Source organism: Corythoichthys intestinalis, chromosome 4, assembly GCF_030265065.1.
Source record: "Corythoichthys intestinalis isolate RoL2023-P3 chromosome 4, ASM3026506v1, whole genome shotgun sequence".
Lineage (NCBI taxonomy): Eukaryota > Metazoa > Chordata > Actinopteri > Syngnathiformes > Syngnathidae > Corythoichthys > Corythoichthys intestinalis.
The window spans coordinates 46511975-46535426 of NC_080398.1; the positions used below are offsets into that span (position 1 = coordinate 46511975).

General features: G+C 39.9%; 2 protein-coding genes across 2 annotated transcripts in view; one reads left to right on the top strand and one right to left on the bottom strand.

Annotated features, from left to right (window-relative positions):
- si:ch211-269k10.4 (uncharacterized protein LOC100150242 homolog) overlaps nucleotides 1-7182 on the bottom strand; it is a 22697-nt gene extending 15515 nt beyond the window's left edge. The window contains exon 1 of the mRNA XM_057833842.1: nucleotides 7039-7182. The gene's annotated coding sequence lies outside the window, so the exon portion shown is untranslated. The remainder of the gene's footprint in view (nucleotides 1-7038) is intronic.
- Nucleotides 3109-22874, top strand: ptdss1a (phosphatidylserine synthase 1a). Its single transcript, XM_057833839.1, has 13 exons — nucleotides 3109-3459; nucleotides 7999-8090; nucleotides 9115-9159; nucleotides 9246-9370; nucleotides 10068-10226; nucleotides 10287-10438; nucleotides 12904-13045; nucleotides 18932-19044; nucleotides 19139-19204; nucleotides 19489-19588; nucleotides 19734-19802; nucleotides 20429-20495; nucleotides 22145-22874. The coding sequence occupies exons 1-13, from the start codon at nucleotides 3275-3277 to the stop codon at nucleotides 22237-22239; spliced, it is 1410 nt and encodes a 469-aa protein (XP_057689822.1). The 5' UTR covers nucleotides 3109-3274; the 3' UTR covers nucleotides 22240-22874.
- Nucleotides 22875-23452: the final 578 nt, after the last annotated feature.

Sequence of the window (23452 nt, forward strand, 5' to 3'; positions counted from 1 at the left end):
AAGACTTAAAGCGCATCAATTTGCCTGAATTAAAAAACAACAACAACATCCAAACTGTAAAAATACACTCAAGGTACATTTTTTGACCATTGGATATACTAAAAAAATTAATAAAATCAATAAATAGTAACAAATTCAAATAGATTAGCAACAATACCTCATGAGGACAATATGTCAAACAATTTGACCAAAAAATCAAAAATGAATAGAAAGAAAACGATAATGTCATTGGACAGAGGGACAGTTTTTATTTTTGCTGAAAGCGGTATCATCTTTGCTATGGTATGAGGTTATTTTGCACCGGGCAACTTGGTACTGATGTAACACTGACAAAGCGGGACGATTTTTGGCAATATTCGGCATGTTTTCGCTGAAAAAAAATCAAGCGGCCTATCAATGTGATTGGGGTCCAATGTCTTTAAGTGACGTCTTAATTGAGTTAGCTTCCTGCTGTTTGCTGCAAACATTTTTAGACACAGTCATAGACTTCATAATGATATTGACCGACACGGAGCGCGGGGCCGATTAAATGGGGGCCTATCTCTGTCAAAGCTGACAGATAGGAAACACAAAGGGATTCTTACGTTAAAATATTGTGCTTAAATGCTTAAATCCCTGAATTATTTATAGATATGGACGTAAAACAGTCTCGATTCTTTGTTAATAGAGCAAAGAACCGGGCAGTTAGCGTTTATTTTACGTAAATATGTCGATTCTGCTGCTAGTCTTTTAGCCCCTGTAGCGCCGCCTTGTCATCACAAAGTGCTTTTTCTGTTGAAAATTCTCGTGAATAAATGCTTAAATCCCTGAATTCTTTATAGATATGGATGTAAAACAGTCTCGATTCTTGGGTAAAAGCACAAAAAAAAAAAAAAAACGTGCGGTTAGCATTTATTTTACGTAAATATTGCAAACTATAATGCCAATGCAGTAGTGGCTAATTTCTCGCATTGATTTTTTCAAAATTTTATCAAAAACGTTTCAAAATGCATGCATGGTATGAAACATATAACAATTACCTTGAATCCTCAAAAAAAATCACTCCTGAGACAAACCTTCCTGTTTGTATGCGGTACAGCTTTCATACTTTTTCCAACCTAAATCCGGCGTTAAATCGCTGCGTGCATGTGTTTGAGAATAAAGCCTGAGTTATGCTCGTGTGTTGCGGTGACGGCGAAGCAATTACGGCGTCAATAAGCATTCGATAGTTCTGCGGTGAGGGAACGCATTGCTCTGTAATTCACCGCCAAGCCACTAGAGCGGTGTGGCGTTATGATTGTACGGTTTTGGGGCATGCTTGTTGACTTCCGCTGGTCTAGTTTAACAATGCAAGATGGAACGCTTGAATGTAAATTTTCTGCTCATCAACATTGAATAAATGTTGAGAGGCAGGCGATGCAGATGACTGTTTCGAGGCGGTCTGGCCGACTTTTGATGGCGCACAGAGAGTTCTAAACTCGGGTGGAGACAGCTAGCTTCAAACTGGCATCGAGCACTGCGTCCAAGGTCTGCAAAGCCCGATTTGTTTGCCGTGTCCTACAACCAGCCAGTGGGAAGCCATAGCAGATTTCTGGCGTCTACGGAACTTCCCAACCTGCGTTGGGAGCCTTGATTTTAACGTTATCATAAAAAGCACCGAGGCACTCTCAATCAGTGATGATGTATCGTGTGTGTGAACTGTCTGTTATTGAAAATTAAAGATCAAAACAACTCTTTTGACACCAAACCTGTGCTTTATTCTTCATATACTTGAAGTGTGACACGTATACAAGTCACAGACTCACAGCAAACATAGGTACACAATAAATGATGAAGTGCACCAACCAAAAATACGACAAAGTGATAAAAAGTTGGCAGTTTTTGGCCGACTGGGTCACCGCTTCGTGTGGCCACTCGCTTCCGAACTCTCACGTCTCGGTGGTTCTTCCATTTTTTTTTTTTCAATCGCCGACTTTGCCATTTGGCAATCATAATAATGTCTTGACGAGACTTGCTCTTCGATGATACGCCCGAACCGGAAACAACAGTCTGAGCGAACCAATCACAGTCCATTTCCCCCACGTCATATGCGTTGACGTGACGCTAGGGTGTGAAAAATCAATAGGACCGCGTCAGGCTACAGCACAGGGTCGTAAATCGGGTCTTCCTTGACGGCGCAGGTCTGACGCGGAAGTATAACTCGGCCTTGACTCCTCTTGATGTGGGCAGTCCTCCTACTTGAAGGCATGGCGCACTGTGTGACGCATGTGACCTGTCAATATAATTATGAAGTCTATGACACAGTAAGCAGACTGGGCTTTCCTCGTCCACCACTACAGTAAAAGTCAAAGCCAAACGCTACATACGCGTTGTCATATTTCCTCGTCCTAGCTCTTCACATCTCCAGTGCTCTTTGCTATGTGCTCTTGTTTGGTTCAAAAATACTCCACACACTCGGAAAATGATCGCAAGACTGCCACTCACTGAGTGGATGTAGAATTACACTTTATTCTAGTACGGCAAAAAAAAGTATGTTCCCCGAGGTCACATGCGAAACCTGGGGTGGGGCACTATTTGAGAAGTACTGCTGTTAATGTCTGGTGACGGGACAGTCCGGACTGATGTGGACGCCAGTATTTTTTAAAAATGTTTTTACTTACCAAAATAATCACTTGTTCCATTAATAAAGAGTTAATCATCTGATTTAATAATTTTAACCAATGCCCAATGCCCATCAAAAGTAAACTGGATTAAAGAGCATCCGAAACTAGTCCCCTTGATTTCTACTGCATGTTTTTGTAATGCGAAGCAATAAATGACCAGCAGAGGAAGACAAACACAGCGAAACGTCAAGGCGGATCCACTTGAAATAGTTGATGTTTTTCGTGAAACAGCTTGAATTGAAATTTAAATATTCGTTTGGATCTTGCCATTTTACCCACGCGTGATTATTACGTAGTCCACTAAGTTCGGAATGTTTACGCGTGTTTGTATTCAGAAAAAGTCATGTCAAAAACTGTGATTTCAGCGCATGATGCAGGCAAGCGAATGAGCTCTTCCGCTTCTAGACGATGACACTCCCTTTTGCGTTTACACCAATCAAAACTCAATCCAGTTGTCAGTTTCCATTCTTTCCAAACATTTCATATCCGAGACGTCACACCTCACGCTGCCTATTACAGTACAAATGTGCCGATATTCCGGTCGTTACGTTTACGTTCCTGTGGCTTGCTCGCCGCCCCTGGTTGCGTTTGGGTGAGGGGGTCGGCTCGCGGCTACCTACCGCAGCTCCGCTATGGCGTCGGTGTACAACCGAGGCTCCCTTACACTGAGCAAGGATGACGTGAACTATAGAATGCATTTCCGAATGATAAACGAGCAGCAGGTTGAGGACATAACAATAGAGTTCTTCTACCGGCCCCACACCATCACGCTGTTGACGGGCACGGTGCTGTGTTTGATGTACTTCGCCTTCGCGAGGTAAGGCAACTGAAAAGGTTAGCTTGGGGAGCTAGCAGGTGGCTAACGGGCTGTGATGCTCGTCTTGACAATGTGAATGGGGCGCCTGCCTCCTGTCATTTTCTCGTACACAAACTCCATCAAATACGTGCCATTTAAATGAGTGAGGCGTTGCTTTCAAGACCACTTAGCAGTGAATTGTTTTGAAAAATATGTGATGTCCAAAACCGTTCCCCTGGCGAAACTCAGCGGTTTATTGCATTTATATCTCGGTTGTTTTCATGGGGTAGGATACCAACTAAGATTATGATGCCTCCTTTATTCGAATACGGATCAGAATTAAATTTGGTAGGTACATTCTAGGGATATATGCACATCAATCCTCAGGAGCCGAATTTAAATTTTTTGTCTTGTTTAATGACATGAATCTATTGCGGACTTATTGTTGCCTGTAGGTTATGATTAGCCAGTACAGGGCACGCACGCGGTTCAGTCGTTGATTTTAATGTCGCTTGTCTGATGAGACATTTAGGGAGTGAGCTCGGTGGTCGTAGTTCATTTTGAACTTGTTTAGCAAATGGGAGGTCGTTGCTAACCTCACCCAGTCAACATGGATTGGACGTCTTATCAAATTCAGTGGCATCCAATGAGTTAAATGCCCTATAAAGAATTAATGCTGGTTTACAGTAGGGCTGGGCGATATGGCCTGTAGTAAGTATCACAGTAAATTGAGCAGATTTACTTCGATAATGATTAATGACGATAAATTCGCCCAAAGTGGACTATTATATAATTTGCTATATTGCTGTTTTGCCAATGATTTTATGATGGCAGTAATGACACTAAATATATGTATATATTAGGGCTGTCAAAATTATCGCGTTAACGCGCGGTAATTAAATTTTTTTAATTAATCACGTTAAAATATTTGACGCAATTAACGCACATGTCCCGCTCAGACAGTATTCTGCCTTTGGGTAAGTTTTACAGCAAGGTTTTTTGTGCTGTCAAACAGCGAACTCTTGTGGTCGCTTTGCGACATGGTTTATTGCTTTCTTGCCAGTTCAATATGGCTGCATGACGTCTCGGGCTGACGCCTACGTTGTAATGTTCTGCTTATATGATCCTTGGACAAGATTTGTCCGTAAGTATGGTTGTTGTAAAGAATGTACATATTATGTTAGTAAGCGAAATGTTCTATTTTTTGTATGAGACGCTTTTTGTTTATGTTTAGTGAACCTGTATCGCGTGCTAAGCTAACGTTGTTGCTAATGCAATGCTTATGTACTTTTTTTTGTAGTTTCACTACGGTCTAAAGAGGACAGTGGTTTGAGGCCATTTTTTAATAAATCAGATGAAAAAGGAAGAAGTCTGATTGTTAAGGCGTCGTTCACTAGCTGTCTAGCTTTGGAAAAAGTAAACGCTTCGGAGTGAGGACAGCATAGACAGTTTTAAATGACAGTAGAGTGAAATGCCCACTACAGTCCTTATGTACCGTATGTTGAATGTATATATCCATCTTGTGTCTTATCTTTCCATTCCAACAAATTATTTTACAGAATATATATATAATTTACAGAAAAATATGGCATATTTTATAGATGGTTTGAATTGCGATTAATTACGATAAATTAATTTTTAAGCTGTAATTAACCCGATTAAAAATTTTAATCGTTTGACAGCCCTAATATATATATATATATATATATATATATATATATATATATATATATATATATATATATATTTAAAGGGTGTAGCGGTACATGTATTTGTATTGAACCGTTTCGGTACGTGGTCCTCGGTTCGGAACGGAGGCGTACCGAACGAGTTTCTGACGTAATGTAAAGTGCTGTCAAATTTAGCGCGTTAACGGGCGGTAATATTTTGAATTAATCCCGTTAAAACATTTGACGCATTTAACGCAAGCGCGGAATGCCCGCTCATGCATCCCATAATCCCACTGTTACGTCCCACGGATCGCTCGCTAAGGGCGTAACATAAAACGAGCCACGCACACAAGTTGCAAGTGGACACAAATTTATTCAAGTCGAACTCGCAATGAACAAAATATACAAAATGCAGAAGAAGCTGGCTTCAGTGTAAGCCCAGGCCAAAACAACAAACAAAATGAAACTACACTTAAACCCCACCCGCTAAGTAAACCCTGATCGTAAAAAGGAAATAACAAGACGGCCACTACCCTGGCTTCTACACTAAACAAAACGGGTTGAACGAAAACGGCAGTTTACCTCTACTGCTGCGGTGCTCTTATTTACGGTGAACAAAAACGATCCAATAACGAATGAACACAAAATACCTCACTGAAAAAGCGGGAGTGTAACAAAATAGCGATCAAATGCACAGGTGAATGAATGGCGAGCAAACAGCTGACGAGGAGGTATGCGGCACGTATGCTGTCAAATGCAAAGTTGCGAACTCTCAGACTGTTGACTGTAAAATGGCGAGCGCTCAGATGACTTTGTTCACGCTGCCTTTATGTGGTTAACAAGACACAGGCACAATGCAACACACACGCGGGGATGCGAGCTCAAACTACCTTGTATTGGCTCAGCTGCCGTAAAGCAAGTGCTATTGCCACAAAAGTAAACAAAGCGCTGCATAATGGATACATGACAGACAGCGGCTAGTTTTTGAAGTTGGCACCCTTCCTCGGGTGGCCCATCAGCAGCGGCGACGTCGTCTGCCCGTCCGGCGTCAATCAGAGTTAGTCACGTTGGGGGGGGGGGGGGGGGGGTAGGCAGCTGGCGGACGCAACAATCAGCTGACTGACGGTCTCAAAAAAGATAACAATTAAACGGCCAGGGCCGTCGCACCACTCAGAAGTGCAGTGAGCAGCGTGGGTAACGTTTAAATGTAAACATGGAAGAAAATCAGGTTGGCCCTCTGGGTGGGGAATTCAAATTAAAAAAGAATATAGATGGAACAACTCTCAGAAAATGTAAATAAGTTGGTTTGCCTCACCGACTAGCTAGAGAATGACTAGGGAAGAGGGCCACATTTATGTGTACACTACACACACTTTGCACACATTATAAATGATACTGTTTTTGTTACTGTTCCAAGGCTCTGTTGTGTTTGTTTTTGCAGAGAAAAAGAAAATGTCTTCAACAGAAAGAATGTTAATGCCATCTTGTGGATGTATTGTTATAATCAACAAATACATTACTTATGTACAGTATGTTGAATGTATATATCCCTGAGAGAGAGAGAGAGAGAGAGAGAGAGAGAGAGAGAGAGAGAGAGAGAGAGCGCTAGCTAGCTAGCTGTGGGAGCATATATAGAAAAATAGCTGTGGCCATTAAACAGTCATTTTATAGGCTTTACTGTTGGATTATAATTCATGATGAATGCTTTAGCATCATAAAAGATATCAAAGAAATCACACACACACGCAGATACAAAATAGCGCGACATACTATTTGCTAGATGCAGTCCGTGCCCAATCCATTCATTAAGTTCAGCTGTTTCGATAAGGTTACAGCCGCCATCCGACTCCCATCACGTTCATTTGTAGCGCTAGCCACTGGCGTTAGCCTGTGGCCTGGCTACCAGTGGAGAGCAGTGAAAGCACCCTCTCCTGTAATCGTGAGAACCAGGGAGCAAGCCTGTCTGGAAGCCGCCAAGAGTCTACTTAATGTCGGGTGAAAGTTTGGCGACGCTCCCTTAAGCCTGACTCCATCAAGTTAGCCGCTAGCGTAAGCCTACCGGGCTTATGTTTGATTTCCTGGTAATCACGTGACTTCATACGTAAGCACAATGACTGCTTTCTTAAAGGGGAATGAACATAGCCGAACAACAGAGAGTCAAAGCGGGATGAAAAGACTATATTTTCTTGTTTTATTAAATTACCGTCTTTACCGACATGGTCAAAATTATGTCGGTCATCGTGAAGAATTTCGATAATGGTATATTTTCGATATACCGCCCGGCTCTAGTTTACAGCAACTTGTCATTCCTTGTCTTTTGGGTATTGACACGCACTCTCATTGTACCCATTCTCAAATGTATTTTTTTTTTTTTTTTTTTTTTGCCTCACTAGAATAAAGAAAAACATCCATTACAGTAGATGGCAGTAGTGTTATTGTTGAGAGACTACTGAACAAGCCTTCAGCCTGTAAAAAATGTTGACAACAGGTAGCATTAAGCTAAATACGTTAAAGTATTACTTATTGACATTACACGTAATTGGGCTTTTAAGATGCTTTAGTTTTTTCCTGGGAAAAAAAAAAGTAAAAATGTAGCTCAATCTCACGGTACTAATAACAATTTTAGAGACCAGTGACACCATTTATGATCATGGTGGTGATTGGTGAAGCGCGCAGCTCAGCCCACTAGCCAATGGGCAATGTGCTATTTATGATCCCTGATTTTTTGGAATGAATAATAAAATGGGATAATCCTGTTTTTTGTTTTTGTTTTGATTGTTAAGCATACTACATGGAATAATGCACGTTTGATGCTTCATTCATTGGATACAAATACATTTTGGTTGTGTCTTTTAACTGCAAGTTTAAACAAAGTTTTATCTGTTTGCAGAGATGATGGAAATCCTGACAATAATCTTTGGGTGGGTTTGATTCTGGTGATCTCCTTCTTCCTTGTTATCAGCGTTTTGGCGTTTCCTAACGGTGAGCTTCATAAAAGATGTTTAGATGAGTGTTCCTCGCCATCTGTTGAGTCTACATATTGAAATCAAAGATGTCCAAAAAAGTGTATAGAGTTCGAGCACCTACGTCATTCTTGGTGTAGCAACAAGTCGGTCGTCATTTTGGTGGACAAACAATGCCATGAGGTAATTCATTATATGCTACATTATGTGGAGAAATTGTGCTAGATGCAGAAAATTATAATGATCAACACAAGTCATTACAGCAATTTTTCTTCGCTAAAATCTGATTACCATGTCTATCGAACAAACGCTACGGAATGCTGGTCTGATGACATAATGTGCACATACTCTATACATAATAATTATTAGGGGTGTTAAAGAAATCGATTCTGAGATATATCATGATATTTCATCACACAGTTCTCATATCGATTGAAAATACATCTGGATCGATCCTTATGTGTTTTTGGTGGAAATAATTCAGTGGCTGCACTTCTACTCCCGTCCAGTAGTTGGCAGCGCGCAGCAGCATTGCCTTGCAGTCTGCTGAAGTAACAACAACATTAGACCAATCCGAGCAGAGATTTTTGTATGTCGCCCTCTAGCAGTTGCTCGGATTAGTTCTTTTAGAAGTCTGAAATTTAGGCTCATTTTGGCTTTGAATGTAAAAGCATATGCATGGAGTATTTAGAATTCTGCATTTAAGCCGGTTTGGAGTAAAGCAGGTTTGCACTAAAAAATAGAAAATGTAATCACGAAAGCCATATGTTGTTCAAACATACAACAAAAACATTTTTACTTGAGTGCTGAATGAGGTTTTTAGGAATTGTAGTAAATGTACTTATGTCAATTTAAATTTTTTTCCGAAGTGATGTACAACTATTGAAATAATCGTCTTCAAGGGATTTATTGTGATACAAATCGTATCGCCAAATATAAAGCAATACACACCCCTAATAATTATAAACATTGTTTTGGGCGGAATCTTTGAACCTGAAGTACGTGTGTCAACGCATTTATTTTGCATCATTCCTCCTCTGTAGGTCCTTTCACTAGACCTCATCCAGCAATATGGAGAATAGTCTTTGGTGAGTAACATGAATGAAGAAAACCAAGGTTATTGGAAAAATGTCTGTAGTGCATTTCCTCTTATTTATTACAATTCTGTTGCCAGGTCTGAGTGTGCTGTACTTCCTCTTTCTGGTTTTCATCATCTTCCTGAACTGGCAGCAGGTTAAACAGTTAATGTACTGGCTGGATCCTAACCTGCGCTACGCCAAAAGAGAGGCAGACATAATGGTGAGTAATTTAGGGGAGTAAGAATGCAGAGGAACCTCCAAAGTTGAATGCGATACAATTTGGTTTTTAACCCAACATCCATTAAAAAAAAAAAAAAAAAAAAAAAAAAAAAACTGGAGTACAGCCAATCAAAAGCATAGTTTTGGAACGTGGAAAGAGGTTGGAATAACTTGGAGAAAGCCCTGGCAAGCATGGCATTGAGATTCAAACCCAGAACCTCATGACTGTAAGGCTGTTTTGTTGAAAAACGGGCCTCAAAAGTGAAATTATTCTCATGTTTTTAGGATAAACTTTCTAAAGCTTATGTCTCAGTTTATGTAGCCTAGGTAATGTTGTTACAAAAGAGGAAAAGTATAATAACCGCAGTTAAGAAAATGAAACTTAGCATTGCGTCGAAAGTGGCTATTCATTATCATGTACAGTTTGCAATAAAGACACCTGGTAAAGAGTTTTCTTTTTAATTCTCTTTAATGAATAGTTAATTTTTTGATGACAAGAGTTTGAACCCGAAACAAATTATTTCACTTTCTGCTTGCTCCAGAGGAAATTTATTCCAAAATTACCATAATTTTCTAAAGCCAACCAGTGTAAAGATTAAATTTAAATTTACTGTGTGGGGTTCACTGGAATGGTTCATTTAATGTTACCGTATATGTGAGCAGCCGCTTAGAGTATGTGTCCACTGCCGCCCTTTTAGGAGTATGCAGTCAACTGCCATGTCATTACCTGGGAGAGAATTCTCAGCCATTTTGACATCTTTGCATTCAGTCATTTCTGGGGTTGGGGCATGAAGGCCCTCCTCATCAGAAGTTACGGCCTTTGCTGGACCATCAGTATTACATGGGAGCTCACAGAGGTACTGTGTAGTGGAATCTTCTCAGGTTTTTGTGAGGTTGAATCTCTGTGGTTCCCGCAGCTCTTCTTCATGCATCTGCTGCCCAACTTTGCCGAGTGCTGGTGGGACCAGGTGATTCTGGACATCCTCTTGTGTAACGGTGGGGGCATCTGGCTGGGCATGACGGTGTGCCGCTTTCTGGAGATGAGGACATACCACTGGGCTAGTATTAAGTATGTACCGGAAATGAACAGAGAGATGTTGTTTTCCATTTAGGCCTACTTGTATTTCTTGTCCTGCTGCTGTCAAAGCAACAACAGACACAAAATGTCTGAAATACAGTGGTGCCTCAAGATAGAGTGGTTTACTGTATATAACTTGTATTTTAAATCATCTTTCCAAATAGAAATTAGCTCATTCACTGCCAACCCAGGTACAGTATTTTACGGACTATACGCCGCTCCAGATTTGAGTCGATCTACCTAAAAATGCCTCAAAGAACAAAACAATATCTACATAGGTCGCACCGGACCTTAAGTCGCATTTTTGGTGAAAACTGTATATCATTCGCCAAGTACCCTTACACAATCACAAGTATTAATGAAAAAGAATTGAATAGCTGCCTTACCTTGTGTCGAAACCACCCTCATGGATGTCCAGATTTTTGTACGTACTATCCGTATCTTGGGAAAAAAATACCTCTAAAGGGTTGAAAAAACAAGCCAAAGCCTAGTAAAGACTAAATTGAAAAGAAAACATACATACAACTTGTTTAATTAAATTAAACTCCAAAATAGATCATTTTAAAAGTCATTATTAAACTGGTTTGATTTATATGTTAAATATATTTTACACGGGTCTTCGCGGTGGCTAGTGGCTAGCACATATGGCTCATAGCTCTGAGATTAAGGGTTCAATCCCGGGCTTCGGCCTTCCTGTGTGGAGTTTGCATGTGCTCCCTATGCCTGCATGGGTTTTCTTTGGGTACGCGGATTTCCTCCTACATCACTAAACTATGCATCGTATAAAAACAACAACTACGACTACTTGAGTGGCGACTTGACAGCCTCTAAACCAGGGGTCGGGAACTTTTTTTGGCTTAGCCATGAACACCACATGTTTTTAAATGTAATTCCGTGAGAGCCATACAATATGTTTAAAAATTATACAAGTAATGTGTGAATTTTATGTAATTTCAACACTTTTAAAGTACAACAAGTCTCTGAATTCTTTTTAATAACATTGTTATTAGAGGTGCACGATAATTATCAGTCCGATAATAGGAATTATTACGTCATCCCAATAACTCCAATAACATTATATATTATCGGGCCTATTAATATTTTTGGCACGGTATCGGATTGCGATGTGAGCGTTTGTTTCCACTCCTGTTTTGCCAGTTTGCAAGTTTCGTTACTGTTCTAGAGGCTGTATTTTCCCTTCACTGAGTTATAAACCTTACTATGGCAATTAGCAAATGTTTGGATTTTACAGTATTATGTTTACAAGTTCTTGAGAGGCCTGTTGGGTATTGATAGGCTTTCTGTTCTATAATTGCCAGGTTAAGAAACTTTTTTTTTTTTTTTTTTAATAATTAAAGATTTGTCTGCAAGCCAGATGCAGCCGTCAAAAGGGCCATATCTGGCTCGCGAGCTATAGGTTCCCGACCCTTGCTGTAAAGATACATTTTTGTCAACAGGCTTCCAATCCATTTTCTCTGGGAGGCTTGGAAGCGAAAATTCGCTCCCAGTGAAAATGGAATAGACATCTATTGCAGTAAGTGGCAGTCAGAGAGTTAATAGCCTATAGGAATACTCTTAATGCGTTCATGAATTTTTTTTTTTAATCTTTAAAAATATGAATAAGTATGGTATTGTATTTTATAGAAACGCACAATCCTACTAATTGATTCCAATCTAAAGAATTAAACAATTTTTGCTGTGGCACCACCAGGGTGTGGCCAGCGGTGGCCATGCCCCTCCCCCCTATAAATTTGTAGGCTACCCCAGTGACCATCCCGCTTGCCAGTATATGGTAAGATTGTAGTAGCATACACTTTATGCTTAATATATACATATCACAATAAAACAGAATTGCTCTGGAACCCAAAACGTTGACTGGACTGTTATGGACTATGCACATTAAACCGTTAGTAACATTAAATATAACACAATACACCAAAGTATATTAGTAGGCGTGTCCTTAAGTCTTTCTTATCATTTTCTTCTGGCTTTTTTACTGCAACAACATAATAAACACCTGAAATTATGGCTTTTAGTTTTGGTGTGCCACCCCAAGATTTTAAGTGGCCCCATCAGGCCACCCGTATTAAAAATTTATGCAGGATCCAATGCATTTTTGCCACTTTTTCCTCAATTCAATGGACATTGTGCTGCTCCTTCTGCTCTTTGTTTCTTTGCCACCTGGGGGGAAAAGATATGTATCACACATTGAGCCATTCAAAACTCTTTTGCCAAACCTTGCATAAGACAATGTTATTCCACCTTTGTAAACTGTTAAGTAAGAAGATGACACTAAGCCGGAGAGTTATCATGAGAAACAGGTTTTGATTGCTTAAGAACTGTGGCCTGTTAACAACTGTCTAAAACATTTGTTTAGAGTTCAGTGACTTAAGCGTGTACTATTAGACACTAAACTGTAGGTAATTTACCATCCACTTCTTGTGTACCCAACACAGAGACATTCACACCACCACAGGCAAGATAAAACGTGCGGTTTTACAGTTCACACCGGCAAGTTGGACCTACGTGCGCTGGCTGGATCCTAAATCCTCCCTGCAGCGAGTGATGGGCGTTTATCTCTTCATGATCATCTGGCAGGTGGGTCAGGACCCTTGTTGCCCTCTCAGCGACAGATAGTTGGGGATCGGCCCGTGGGTTCATCACTCTAAATCCGGGCTAATCTCATTGCCACCTCCATTTTTGAAACCTTAAACCCTCCTCACTCAGATCCATTTAATGCACGGATGTCCTGCTGTAGGCCCATTAACAGCTAATCCCATCAAGGCTGGATTACGCGGGTGCAATTAATTAAAGAAGGGTGCGATTTAGAATGAGTGCCATTGCTTTTAATCACACCCAGACTGCCTTATCTTAAGCATTTGTCCGCCATGGCAACACTCATGTTTTTGCCCTGTCATTTTGATTATTGGAACAGTATTATCATCCGCATTGGTGAGCAGCATCTCTTCTGTTTTGAGTCTCCACACAGTAATGACCAATTTTGTAGAATGGATAAGGGAAGGAGCAGTTGCACCAGACACAGCATGGGGACAGTTGAGCTGGTTCACTCACACAGGCTCCAGGCCAAAAGAGAGAATAACACTGCGGCAGGCCTCCACTGGCATTATGTCTTTGTGGGATAGAGGGGAACTCACACAATGCCAGGCTCTGCTCTAATTTTAACATTATGGTCAATTCAACCTTTATTATAGCACATATTTGTTAAAGTCTCAAATAAAGATTGGTAAACTATTGATCAATACATTATAAAAACTGTTATCTGATATACTGTGTTTAACCAACCATAAAAATTGCTTTCAAAAAGCTGAAGATTGCTCTTATTAGGCTTTATTGCTCTTATTTTTTCCCATCTAAGATGTTCTCTTCCTGATAGGCTACGGAAAATACATCTTGTTGAATCAATTATGTAATAAATCAATTATAAAATGTACAGTTGCAGCTGCTGTACAACTGGAAATGCACACAAACCGTGTTCTGCAACTAATCTTTTGGATTCCCAACATTTGGCCACGAGTTTGGCTGTTATCTAAAATCTTGACTCACACACCGGTAAGTATCATTAAAACATCACAAATGTAATGACCAATCAAAAATTTAATGTCTCATAATAAGTTTAGACGAAGACTGCACACTGAAGAAAAATATAAACGCAACACTTTATTTTTGCTTCAATTTTTAATAATTAAACTTATTTTAAACATTTGTCACATAGACTTAATAACCATTTCTTTCAACTGTGTTCATAAATCTGTCTAAATCTGAGATAATTTATCCCACCTCACAGGTGTGCCATATCAAGATGCTAATTAAACAGCATGACAGCGTGATTACTGCACAGGTGTGCCTTACGCTACGTCTACACTAGGACGGATAACGGCCTTAAACTTGTAATTAGTTGGACTATACGGCATGTCGGCTACACTAGTATGCCTATTGTCCGGATTGTTGTTGGACGGATAATGTAAGCGGGTAATGTACCCGCTGCTTAATATGGACTGCTGTCTCCGTGCAACAATCGGACACTAAGGAAGTGAAGTCATGCCGTCGCCATTTTTAGTGCTGCATGACGGCATCGAAAAACAATGGAGGCGGACGATCACGACGTAGCATTCCTGCTTCTCTGTCCTTTTCCACACATTTTTCTTGAACCTTCAAACTATCCCTTATTATCATGCTTCAATTCAGTGCCCATTTGTGGTCCTCCCATCACGGTCGACTCAAAAGATGAGCGTTTTTTACAGAGCTCGTCTCCCACGTTGTCTCCGATCAGCCAGCTGCGGGACTGGCCCCTCCCAACTCAATGCCAACCGAACATGAGTATATAAAAATGTATAGAGGAAAATTAAACCCCGAAAACTGACCTGCGTGGTACCCTCAGTCAAAGAGGTGCGTGATCAGTTTTTTTCCCCATGACATTTCTGCTGTCGCCACTTTTAGGATCGCCACTGATGCACAAGCACTTCTGGTTGTGGCTTCCAGGAAATATACGCAGCGCCGCACCATATGCTTCTATTATGCATGGATTATAACATCCCAAGCAACGATGTCAGGCTTTCGTAGTTTTCTAAAGATTTATTTCAATAACAACTCGGTGACTGCTCGCAAAATCCGAGCGTGCGCTCCCTTCATTCTTGCTCCTGCGTGATGTGTTCAATTGCGTTCACGAAAAAAACAGTGATCACAAAATAATGACAGTCTAGAAGATGTAGTAATTTCGAAAATTTGCCGCCGGCAAGTAATGAGTTTCCAGTTCAGAGGTAAACCGCGCGGGCGATGACGTGACATATGAGGCTGCTCCTTTCTAGGCATGCGTAGTTTGCGCAAATGCAGGTGTAATTATAATATAATGTATAATGTAATATAATATAGTGTAATTATTATATAATATAATGCAAATGCACCTTAAACTTAAGTGTGGACAGCAATAAAAATACAGTAGTCTGCAAAATACCCAGAAGAAAATTATTTGTCCTAGTGTAGACTTAGCCTTAGACTTGCCAAAAGTTTTAAGGTTTTTGGTATGCTGATAGCAGGAATGTCCGCCAGAAATGTTAATTGTGTATTGAATGTTCATTTCCCTACCATAAGCCATCTCAAAAGGTGTTTCTGAGAATTTGGCAGTACATCCAACCAGCCTCACAACGAAAGTTAGGGTTGTAACTACGGTTTTATAAATACCGTATGACCTCCAGCAAGGAAGAAGTAGGACTGCATATCAGGAGTAGCAACACCAGCCTCGGATCTCCAAATCTAGCATATTCACCTCCAAGATCGTCTGAGACCAGCCACTCGGAGAGCTGCGGAAACAATTGGTTTGCATGGCCAAAGTATTTCTGCACAAGCTGTTAGAAACTGTCTCAGGTTCAATTCAATTCAATTCAATTCAATTTGTATAGCCCTCAATCACAACAGAGGTCTCAAAGGGCTTTACAGAGGCAATATGATACACAATTAGAAATGAAGCAACAAAGATGAATAGATACAGTTCAAGTCCTGGGTATCCCCTATCCTTAAGACCCTCCATGCCGGCAAGGAAAAACTCCAAAAACTCCAGAGTCAATTGGGAGAAAAATGAGAAACCTTGGGGAGTACCACAGTCAGGAGAGATCCACTCCCAGGACGGATAGACAGGAACCCCAGAACGGCTAATGGGAATTAGCAAGCGAAATTGTAGTCCGTAAAAATACAGTGGAGTAAAGGAGCAAGAAGAGGTCCCTCTGGTCAGATGAGACGGGGGTAGCAGCGAGGACGTCAATCCAGCCAGGGGTCCGGACAGTCAGGAGGCTGCAGCTGAAAAATAGCCCCTCCCCAGAGGGGAGGGGGGAAAGGGGACACCGGGTGACTAGTGATGAAGAGACTAGACAACTAGATATTAACATTGGAAAATAGAAATAAAGGTAAGCTCATCTGCATGCTTGTCGTCCGCATCAGGGCCTCGACCTGACTCCTTATTCTTCATCGTAAACCACTTGAGTGGGCAAATTCTCACATTCGATGGCCTCTGCAGAACACATTGGAAAAGTGTTCTCTTTACGAATTAATGTCTTCAGGGCAATGGGTAGACAGGGTTTGCGCCGTCATGCAGATGAATGGTTTTCTGATGTCAGTGTTGTGGATCGAGTGGCCTGTGGTGGTGGATTTATGGTATGGACAGGCATATGTTATAGACGGAGAATACAGGTGCACTTTTTTGATGGCATTTTAGATGCACAGAGCTGCCGTGATCCTAAGGCCTATTATTGTGGCATACATCCAAGAACATCACGTCATGTTGCAGCATGATAATGCATGGCCCCATGTTTCAAGGATCTACGTATACACAATTCATGAAAGCCGAAAACATCCCAGTCGTTGCAGGGCCAGCATACTCACCAGGCATGTGACCAATTGAGCGTATACGACAATATGTTCCATTTCCGGCTAATATCCAGAAACTTTGCGCAGCCATTGAAGAAGATTGGACCAACATTCCACTGGCAACAATCGACAACCTGATCAACTTTGTGCGTAGGAGCTGCATTGCACTGCACGTGGCAAATGGTGGTCACACCAGATACCGACTGGTTTTGCGTTTTCCCAGAACCCTCCCTCCAATAAAACATATCTGCATTTTTAAGAGTGGCCTTTTATTGTGGCCTGCCTAAGGCACACCTGTGCAATAATCATGCTGTCTAATTAATGACTGAACTCGTACAGCATGTTTACCATCATAGTTTTTGGGCCTGTCAGTGTATTACGTTTGATATGTGTAATGAAATATACTCTGGGTAATGTTCTGTACAGCCAGTAAAGATGAATTTCCCTTAAAGGGCTAATAATATAAATCTGAGGGAAAAAAATTAATGAATGCCTTTATTGTTATTGTACAATTGTACAATGAAATTTATGAGGTCTTTACTGTTCAAAGTAGTAAAAGTGAAAAATAGCAAAACAGAAATCTTACTTGGCACACCTGTGAGGTGGGATGGATTCTCAGAAAACAAGTGGTCACCATCACAGATTTAAACTGATTTGTGAACCAAATTTGAAAGAGATGGTTATTTTGTGTAGGGATGTACCGATTGCATATTTTTGCATCAGAGTCAGTGTCCCCTGATTTTGAGTTGCGGTATCGGTAATTGTATGTTTTTTTGTTTTTTTTGCAATGGTATATATATATATATATATTTTTTTTTTTTCTTTGAACAAAGGTTCCAAACATGTTATTGTACTGTACTTTTTACAGTACTTCCTCATGCGCTTGTACAGGGAGTGTTGCAGAGTATAAAACGTATATATTTTTGTATTGTTTGGCAATGCCATTGTATTTCTGAATTATTTTGTTACTTTGTAGCCCTTAAAAAGTAAAAAGTGTATATATGAATTAGGCCTGAATTATATTGGAAAACTACCATTGCAATTTTGGGGGGGTTTGTGATATTAAAACTAGAAGAATTTTCACCAGATATCTTGAATAGCTCTGTTTGGGATAGACCTGAACGATATTGGAAAAATGAACATTGCGATATACAGTATATAGCCAAGGCTCCACACTTTTTGCACTGGTTGCACTTTTTAAAACTTTTTTTCTTAAGGTGCACCGGCACAAATTGTAGGCTCACTCACATTTATCATTGCATCACCTCTAACGCCATACTTTTAATCAATTTTGCTAACAATTATATGATTCCACTCAAATTCCCTCACGCTTTGACGTTTACGCCTCTCACTTACACAATGAGTTGCCACAGACTGGGCTACCACTCGTGTAACAAGCTAAACAACACATTTGCGCCTTTGTTCAAAGAGCTACTGAGGCTTTGCGCATGAGGTCAAAGTTACAAACCTGTTAATCATCGTTAACTTTAAGTACCAAACGCAAGCTGCACTGCTTAGAAGGAGGGAGGGTGAGAGGCTGTACGAGCATGAAAAACTTAAATGTATTTTTAATTAAAAACGTGATCCTTTTCACCCAATTCCAATCCTCTGAAGAATGTCGTGATTGGCCCGATTTCCCATCACGCGATCGGATCGGGACATCCCTAATTTTGTGTATCTTTGTGTTTTAGATCTTTGAGTTCATCTCATTAAAAATGGGAACAAAAGTGTTTTTATTTTTGTTCAGCGCATTTCCACTTACATCCACACTTGGTGACGCAAAGCAGTACCAATGGATTAACATAGTTGTACAGTTTTTATTATTTTGCTATTACTATCTTTATTACTACCATTATTACACATTAATGTGTTTCCCCCCTTAGTTGTATTTCTTTTGTAACTGCTCGAAACGATAAAAATAATCAAAAAAGAAAAAGGATTACACTGTATTTGCTGGTATATTGTTTTACAGCGAATTTGAACAATTTCTCACAGCGCACCTGATGATCTCCCATGATATAGGATGTGATACAATTGTTGGGAATCATTAATATTAATCAGTATTGAAAGTCTGAGCAATTTGCATTTATCTGCGTGTCTTTCCAGCTGACAGAGTTGAACACATTTTTCCTCAAGCACATATTTGTCTTTCCTGCAAGCCACCCCCTCAGCTGGTGTCGGATCCTGTTTGTCGGCATTATCACGGCGCCGACAGTCAGGTGAAACGCTTTCTGTCTACTGAAGGAAATATTTATCGTTATAATGTATCCAGTTCTTCATACTCACTGATATGTGTACTTTCTTCTACTTCAGGCAGTATTATGCATACCTCACAGACACCCAGTGTAAAAGAGTTGGGACGCAGTGTTGGGTGTTTGGGTAAGTTACCCCTCTGCCACAAGGGTCCTTTTACATTTAAACAAATGTAAAATGTTTTCGTCCACTGCCACAGGCTTTCTGTGGCCAAAACAATTATGGGGATAATAAACATGATGAATTGATACGGCAAGATGTGTTAAAAAAGCCTGTTTACCCGTATTATTCCCACACAAAATTGACAAGCATTGGTTTTGTCCACAGAGATGATTTGGGTGTATTTAAAATTTACTGCAGACGATTGAAAGTTTGTCTTGGCTTTGTATTGTTTCTCTCACCTTGCCCAGGGCCATAGCCTTTCTGGAGGCGCTGGCGTGTATCAAATTTGGACAGGACTTGTTTTCCAAAACACAGATCCTCTATGTGATCCTCTGGCTGCTGTGTTTGGTAAGATCAGCATACACAGCACTCTTTTGTTTTTGTGTCACTAGTAAACTACAGCAGTTTGCTGCCCACAGTATCCTGCAGTTATCCTTTTGTAACCTTCGCTAAATCGTTTACTGAAACGTGCTCTTGCATTGAACTGTTCTAGGCCTTCATTACATTCCTGTGCCTGTATGGGATGGTGTCATATGCAGAGAACTATGGTCCAAGAGAAAAGGTATGCGGGCAATTGATCACCTATGTTTTGATTTCTTTTTGTAGAGGCCCCATAATAAAAGACATGGTCTGATGGGAAAAAAATGACTTTGCAACTGTCCTACAATTACTTCAGTGACATCAGCATGTATTGTAGGTTAGGCCTCATTGAGTTAAGGGCCCCCAAAAATGTGAAAACTTGTGGGATAACTGCTCATATTAACTGCATTTATTTATTTATTTTAAATCAATGAGTGCAGTGACATTTGCAAAGAATTATTCTACACCATTTTGATTTTCAGATCATCTTCTCCTCAATAAAGAATGAACATGCATTATGTGGTTACTATGAAGGGGCTAGGGTAGGGAGAATTGTTTGTGCTTACAATAGCATTCTCAGACAAAGTAATTGTACAGGCTTAACAAAATAGTCACACTCTTTATATATATATATATAGCAATTGAGTACATGCATGTGAACACGTTGATGCCTGTCTGTGAAGGGCACTATAAAAGTAAAAGTTGTTTTGCTTTGCAACAGTGACAACTTACAGTACAGATTCTATCATTTGGTTTCCTAAGTATGCGTTTGTAGGTTAGCATGTTCTGCCCGCTTGACTAGTGCGTGTCATGTTTCTATTCTTGCAGCTCTTCTCAGAATGTGAGGACACCAATTATACTGAGTTTGCTGACAATGGGTCAGAAGAACCTCGAGGTATAGTGAAGTGTTATATCATGTACAGTAAACCTCCACTCTTTGAGACAGCTCTGCTGTAAAACCGTTACTAAAGGACCCCCAACTTAAAAAACGGTAAAAATAGTGTAAATCAAGTTCAAACTGTGTATATATAAGACAAATTATACCACAACCAATTTTGTGGATTATTTGATTTTCCAAAATGAACTTTTGTAGTATGTCTGTGAAGGCACAAACTTTCATGATTTCTACTTTCCTGTTAGCCATGGCTCAGGTGCTGTCTTGTGAAGGCTCACAAAAACCCAAAATAGTTGTCTCCCACAAAAACAAAACTCAATCTAGTGGGGGTTCACTGTATTGTAAAAAAATATGTATATGGCAGAAAACACTCAGGTGACTTTAATTTCCGCTCTGAGACCCCCAATTTTACCAAATTTCAAAATTGTCCTATATGCATTTGAGATACATCATTGGAAAGTTTAAAATCTCTATTTTCTGGGGAAGGAACATTTTGAACAGGAGGGCATTTAAAAAATTAAAAAATAAATAAATAAATTAAACAGCAAAACCCTAACTGGAGGCGAGAGCGCGCGATAGCAGAATTAAAGACGCCATGATTTTAACTAGATATTATCGCGTACTTACCTTGTTTCGATCCATAAACTCCATGTAGCATGTATCATCGAGTGTCAAGACACAGATGTGAATGGCCACAGTCGGATTTTGGGGGGATTTTATGGGTGAAACATGGTAATATAACAATGGTCGCGATGCAGAAATCGAAGACATCAATGAGTAGTCGAGATGTTCTTTTCATATATTTACCCTTTCAAACGTTTTTTTTTTTTTTTTTTCCCAATTTTTTTTGTTTGGACCGATTATTTATCATCTAACATGTTGGGGAAAATGCGACAGTAACAAAAAAAAATACAATTAATCGATAGTTATGAGGCAAATATCTGTGACTTTTTTACAGACGCCTTTCTTTTTCATTGTGACGTAATTTGTTTAAAAGTTTAAAATATGCGAGTGAATAATTTTTTAAAGTTTTTTTTTTTTTTAACGAAATATTAGACATCAATTAATGATTTTAAGCTAAAAATGACAGACATTTTGATTGATAAATATAATTACTTTTTATGGCTGGGTTGAAACAAAAGCGGTTGCGCGACGTCTGTAAATGGGGGTTTCCAGGGTAAAACGGACAAATTAAAAATTGTTAGGGGGCTTAATGCGCCATAAATCTGCTATGGCAGCATATAGACTTATTGTTCTATCAAACACAACAGTTCTTTTGGATTAAAATACAGACGTTTATTTTAAAGAGGAGTGCAAGAGCAGACACTGCTTTTTCAGTCTTGTCCATGTTTTCCGCCATATACATACTGTACATATACATATGTATTTTTACCTTCTCACACATCTTGAGCAGCATTATGATAATGGCACAATTAGAACATTCAGTCTGAGTGTGATCAATAATATTTTACAACCTCCATTCCTCACTGTCCTCTGCTCTCATGTGGAAAGACGTCCTGGTAGCGGACACATTTATCTTAAATTATCTCTGTATTTTTCGCCATATATATTGTGTCCGTTAACTGATACTGTTAAGATCTGTATTCTTACTATGTTTTTATTCACGGCAAGGGCTGTCTGTATTTCAGAGGAGACGTGTATGGATGGTGACTGCTCACAAATTCGACATAGAGGAAAGGGTTCGGAAAACCTCAACTCCGTTACTGGTCCGGAGGGTCAATAGGAAGCAGAAGGAGTTTCTAAACTCACCCAAAAAGGTTCTGGTGGGGGCATTAAAATATGACATGACTATTGGTAGCCCTCAGGAGTCACCAACTGATCACTAACTGGTCAATGCAGTGGGGTTGGTGCACTGCACCCATAACGTGCTTCTCTTGTAAAGGCTCCTTTACTTAACACTGTTGACAGGTATGTGTGCTCGTGTGAAAAGGCGAGATGGTGAAAAATAACTGCCAACTGTAGATTTAACTGCATGCTCTGTGTAGCAGATCATTTACAGACAAAACTGCTATCATTCATTTGAGCTCCAAACATTTCACTACTTTAAAGCGGCCGTGTAGAATTGATCATATTCATTTGAGCCCCTGTGTGTATGGCACACACGTGTTCAAGTTTTTATTAATAATAGCGCTACGTTACGTTATCCGTTTACAATGTTGCGCCGTGTACGTTGGCGCTGTTGGTGACTATGACTTGAATGCGGGCGGGGCTTCCACAGTCTGGAACAAAATAAGCACACGGCTAACTGAGGTTTGCCTTGAAGAACTGCACATTTGCCATAGTTGTGTGTCATGCGATTTGTTTTCAGTGATTTTACTCCTTGCCTATTCTTGGCAGCTTTTTTTTTTTTTTTTTTTTTTTTTTTAAAATACCGTGAGGGTAATGAAGGGCAAATATTCAAATAATTCATCAGGGTACATGATTACTGATGACCTAGTTACACGAGTATGGCTGGAAATGTTACACAACAGCTAACAAACAGCACAGTGGCGACTACATTTATTACTTATGTCATTGTAACTTTTGTATCCACACTTTGTGCCTGTTTGCATGTTTTCTTTTTATCCAAATTCTCTGTGCATTAAGAGGCGGGGGCTTTCTGTTTCATGTTTTTCCTAGATTGCTTTGTTCTCTCATTGGTTGCCATTGACAGCATTAGATGTCTAATCCATTTAACCATGGACTGTCAGTTCCTTGGAAATCAAATGAACTCCATTGCCATTATGGCATTGAAACAGGATTATTCACTGCCAGCCTTCCTTGTTCAAGTGCACTAGATTGCCGTCAATGGCAACCAATGAGTAATTAAGATTGATTTGAATTTTGTGCCATAGGTACCATTTCATGCAGTAAGTGACACGTGTGCAATTTTACGTCAAAGTTGAACCATCTCTTTTGCAACCACATGATTTGCACAACTGCATTGATGACTCAGT